The sequence below is a fragment of the Babylonia areolata genome, chromosome 2, assembly GCF_041734735.1.
Source record: "Babylonia areolata isolate BAREFJ2019XMU chromosome 2, ASM4173473v1, whole genome shotgun sequence".
In the NCBI taxonomy this organism is placed as follows: Eukaryota; Metazoa; Mollusca; class Gastropoda; order Neogastropoda; family Buccinidae; genus Babylonia; species Babylonia areolata.
Genome location: NC_134877.1, coordinates 32,948,014 through 32,953,013, shown reverse-complemented (window position 1 = coordinate 32,953,013; position 5,000 = coordinate 32,948,014). Strand labels below are relative to the sequence as shown.

The following is a 5,000-nucleotide window of genomic DNA, read 5'->3' as shown; positions in this document are numbered from 1 at the left end:
CCGTCGTCAGAACTGTGGTATTCTTTGTCAACATTCACCTCTTCAGTATAAGAGCCTTCCGCTTGCAATATTTTGATGATGGTAATTGGGGTGAAACGCTGTTAACGTCGTCTCTTTCGCCGTTCGTATGGAGAGAGTTAACACTACTGCATTTTATTATACTGTATTGTATACGCGTTATGTCTTACTGTAGTTCACTGTATTATATGGTATTAAATTGCATTGCACTGTATTGTACTGTGTTGTAAACTGATGTAAGCCACAACTATGATAATGTAAGTATGTTGACTGACTGACTGATTGACGGACGGACTGACGGACGGATTGACTGACTGACCGACCGACCGACTGACTGACTTAGTGACTGACCTTCTCACTGACGGACGGACCGATCAAAACTGATGGGATCGATCTTTCCTCTCTCCTCCTCCCCTACACACACAGAGGCGGAGGGAGGGGGAGGCGTGGAGTGCCCGGTTGCCTGGGACAACGTGCTGTGCTGGTCCGCCGCCCCCCCAGGCACCCTGCAGACCCAGCCCTGCCCAGCCTACATCCACGGCTTCGACACACTGCGTGAGGACCCCAGCTTGTGAATGAATGATATGATATGGATACTTATATAGCTGCCTGTGTATGATAGCCAGTCCTGTTCAACAGTGACCATCAGAAACAGCAGAGGAGGTAACTTCTATCTGGACTGGAATTTGATTATAGCGGAGAGCGTCTTATACATCCCCGCTCTCTCGGCCAAGAGGGTTTTAGGACAGTCGGTGTTGGGATGGTTCCCAAAGGCCAACTAGCTCCCAAGGCTGCAGCCGTTTAAGAGCCAGTGCAATTTGCCTCCAAGTTTGACAGTCATAGTTCTTCACAAAAGACTAAGCTGTAACTGATTTCCCATTGCAATGGAGAAATCATTTATGACACAGCTCTCACTTTGCTGTTCGCCCAACTGTGAACTTAAATCAGTCTATGATATAAGCTCATGCATCCTGGCCGTATAGCTGCATACGGGCCAACACAGCGTATATCACAGATCGATATAAGTTCACAGCTGGGCCAACAGCAAAGTGAGAAATGTATCATCAGTGTTTTTTCCACTGCATTGGGAAATGATTTACACCTTTGTCTTTTTGTGAAGGATTATGACTCTTGGACTAGGAGGCAAAATTGCACTGGCTGTCAGTGCTGCATCCTTGAGGGCCAGTTGGCATTTGGCGTGCCATCCCAACGCCGACTGTCCAAAAACCCAACCCTCTTGGCCAAGAGAATTGGGATGTAACTTGGGAGAGACACTCCACAATAATCAAATTCTAGCCCAGATGGTCGGGATAGCAGTTGCCTCCTCTGCTGCTCTGATGGTCATAGTCAGACACGACTGGCTATCATACAAATATAGCGCCTATCCTCGGTCGGAGTCCAAGCTCTAAGAACTTTACAATCACGGGGTCATTTGCAAAACAGGCTGCCTACCTACCTGGGTAGAGCCCGGACTGACAGTTGCCTTTGGGTGGCTTATCATTGTTTCCTGTGCCATTCAGTCAGGTTTTGAAGTCAAGCACGTGCATACACACACATACAGAGATGTAACATTTTACGTGTATGACCGTGTTTGTGTGTGTGTGTGTTTACCCCGCCATTCAGGCAGCCATACTCTGTTTTCGGAGGTGTGCATGCTGGGTATGTTTTTGTTTTCAAAACTCACCAAACGCTGGCATGGATTTGATCTTCTGCGTGCGTATGCACACGAAGGGGGTTCAGGCACATGTAAGTCTACACACATGTTGTCCGTTTGTGTCTGTCTGCATGTCGATCGGTCGTGTTGGCAAGTCTATCTGTCTGTTTGCCTACTTCCTAGTTGGTGGGTCAGTCTGCCTGCATATCTCATGTCTGTCTACTTATCTGTCTTGTCTCTCTGTCGGCCTGCTGGTCAGTCAATCGGTCAGTCAACCTGCCTTCTGGTATGCTACATAGTTATAACCTGTTGGTTTCGTCTTCTTCTTCTTCTTCTTTTTCTTTTTTTGCCATTAGTCAGTCTGCTGACACGGAAAAATTGAAGCACACCTTTTTTATATTCTTTTTTTTTTTCTCACAAAGACTAAGTGTGGATGCAAAGCGCGTTTCGGTTGTGTGCTGCTGGTCAGGCATTTGCTTCGCAGATGTGGTGTAGTGTATATGGATTTGTCCGAGCTCAGTGACACCTCCTTGAGTAACTGAACTGAACTGAACTCGAAGACCATGTCGGCTACTGTGCTATGTATGATAGTCAGTCGTGTCCGACTATGACCATCAGAACAGCAGAGGAGGCAACTGCTGTTCCGACTATTTGGGCTAGATTTTGAACATAGCGGAGAGTGTCTTGCCCAAGTACATCCCCACTCTCTCGGCCAAGAGGGTTTTAGGACAGTCGGCGTTGGGATGGTTCCCAAAGGCCAACTAGCCTACAAGGCTGCAGCACAAAGAGCCAGTGAGCTACAATGCGGTGGACAGCAGAGTCCGAAGTAAAGAGGAAAAGGTCGCACAGTTTTTGTTGTTGTTGTTTTTTGTTTGTTTGTTGATTTTATTTGGTTGGTTGGGGTTTGGGTTTTTTTGTGGGGGTGGGGGAGGGGGGGTATGCGGGAGGGGGGAGTGCAGCACCGTTTCAATCAATCAATCAATCATTCAAAAACACTTATTAATCCACATGGAAATTAAGTTGTGCAATCACAGGCTCGTTGTAAACACTAACATAAAATCATCTTGTGCAACATAAAAATAGATTAAAACTAGTCAAATAAGAATTCCCAATAGCTGACGATAGACTACCCCCCCCCCCTTCCGCACACACACAAAATCATACATGGCATTACTCCGACACTGCTCATTCCGAGCCCCCTTCCCCCCCCCTCTTGCACGGTCACACATGGGTTCGTCTGTCGCAGTTCCAGCCGTCAGTAATATGTCCACAGGGAACCATCGGTGTTAGGTTGCCAGAAGGTCACACACCAGAGGAGATCCTCCTGCACTGCTGCTGAGTCACTTCCGTGGTGTTCGGTAGTGCCTGTTCCGATTTAACTTACCCAGAACACTACCTGCTAAGTCCCTTACTGACAACAATAATGGGTGAGTCATGGAGCCAGACTCTCCCCCCTGAGGGGTCGCAAAGTTTTGCTCGGAATTCTTGGGGGTTTATGGTTATAAATGTACATGTGGAGTTCAGTGATAACAATTGATCTCATACGAATGTGATAGTGGTGTGTGTGTGTGTGTGTAGGGGTTGGGGGTGGACGCGGGAAGGGAAGGGGGTGGTGTATGGCGTATGTGGAGGGGAATGTGCTCAGTGTGTGTTCGTGTGTATGTGTGTGTGGATGGATGGGGACGTGCCCTGTGCGTGTGTGTGTGTGTGTGTGGATGGGGACGTGCCCTGTGTGTGTGTGTGTGTGTGTGTGTGTGTGTGTGTGTGTGTGTGTGCGTGCGTGTGTGTGTGTTGATTTTATGATATAAGTCAACCGTAGGCAAAAATGAATAATTGTTGATACGGACGTGCAGCATACAGTTTGCTGGCTAACTCAGCATTTGTGTATTCTAACTCAGTATTCGTGTATTCCCGAAGTTAAAAATAGCGCGCTGCATAGTTGATTACTCTGAAGTAAGGTTCAAGAAACTCTCTGTACATTGCTCACTTGGCGCAGCGGAAGTAACCAACTACAAAGTTGCCAACTATGGCGAAGTTGTCAACTACAGTAGTAAGGTTTCATGCACAAGACCCCTGAATCCCACGTGTTGTTCACAAAACTACCACCCTTGACATCCGACGAGCTCCGAAGAGAGTGAGAGAGAGAGAGAGAGAGAAAGCGGAGTGTGTGTGTGTGTGTGTGTGTGTACTTCTGTCTTTTTTTAATTTTCATTTTACTGCTGTGAGTGAATTGCTCACGTACTATCATCATGAAAGACGTGTCATGCATGCACCGAGTGAGTGAGTGTAAGGATAATTATCAGCAGGAAAGACATCCATCGTCTGCCCCATTCGTTCAAATAGGATGCTGATGTAACCAAAGATTAGCGTACGTTGTGGGGGGGAAAAAAAGTACAGTTGTGACGCAGCAGCAGCAGCAGCAATGTATATATGTGAACTATAATTTTCCATTTGGAATAACTTTGCTTTGATCGTGAAAGTCACGACACAAATGATTTATATCTCTATACCCTCGCGTAGTTGTTGTTGTTCTCCTTCTCCTCCTCCTCCTTCTTCTTCTCCCCCCCCCCCCCCCTCGCCCAACCACCCCCTCCTCCTCCTTCTTCTTCTTCTTCTTCTTCTTCTTCTTCTTCCTCCTCCTCCTTCTCCTCCACCTTCTCCTCCTCCTCCTTCCCTCACTAACGTCTTTTCACGCTGTTCTTGTATCTGGTTGTCTCTCCGATGCTGCTTCTCCCTCTCCCCCCCCCTCTCTCTCATTTTGAGGAGAGAGAAAGAAAGAGTGTGTGTGAGTGTGTGTGTGTATGTGTGTGTGTGTGTGTGTGTGTGTGTGTGTGTATGCGCACGCACGCGAGCGCACGTGTGTGTGTGTGTGTGTGTGTGTGTGTAATGCTATTTGCATAATGTGTCTCAATGTGTTTTGTGTTCCTGTGTTTATGATCTACGTAAAAAAAAAGTGTATGAAAGTCTGAATATTCCGATGATCATCAGTCATCCCGTTCAGTCATAATATGTTAGTGCCAACGTTGTATCTTCGATGCTTTGTGTGTAAAATGGATGATTTACAGCAACAACAACAACAAAACGAAACGCGCCCGCACGCACACGGACTCATACATATACACACACTAACCACCACCATCCCACGACACCACACCTCTCTCTTTGTAGTATTGTCTAGGTGTTTAGATACACATAATATGTGTGTTGTTTTTTCATGTGATGAGGTACATTCCTATGAACTATTGTACATATGTGTTGTTTCATGTCAGGCGCTCAGAGTCCACCCATTACATGAGGAGTTAGCGCCATATAAGTATTATCTATTGTC

At 46.7% G+C, this 5,000-nt stretch overlaps 1 protein-coding gene across 2 annotated transcripts in view; it reads left to right on the top strand.

Moving 5' to 3' along the window:
- The window catches only part of LOC143279405 (secretin receptor-like), a 43,282-nt gene that overhangs the window by 13,734 nt on the left and 24,548 nt on the right, over nt 1-5,000 (top strand). For both annotated transcript variants that reach the window (XM_076583445.1, XM_076583444.1), the window contains one exon: nt 445-573. In XM_076583445.1, the coding sequence (XP_076439560.1) occupies nt 445-573 (129 nt within the window). The remainder of the gene's footprint in view (nt 1-444; nt 574-5,000) is intronic.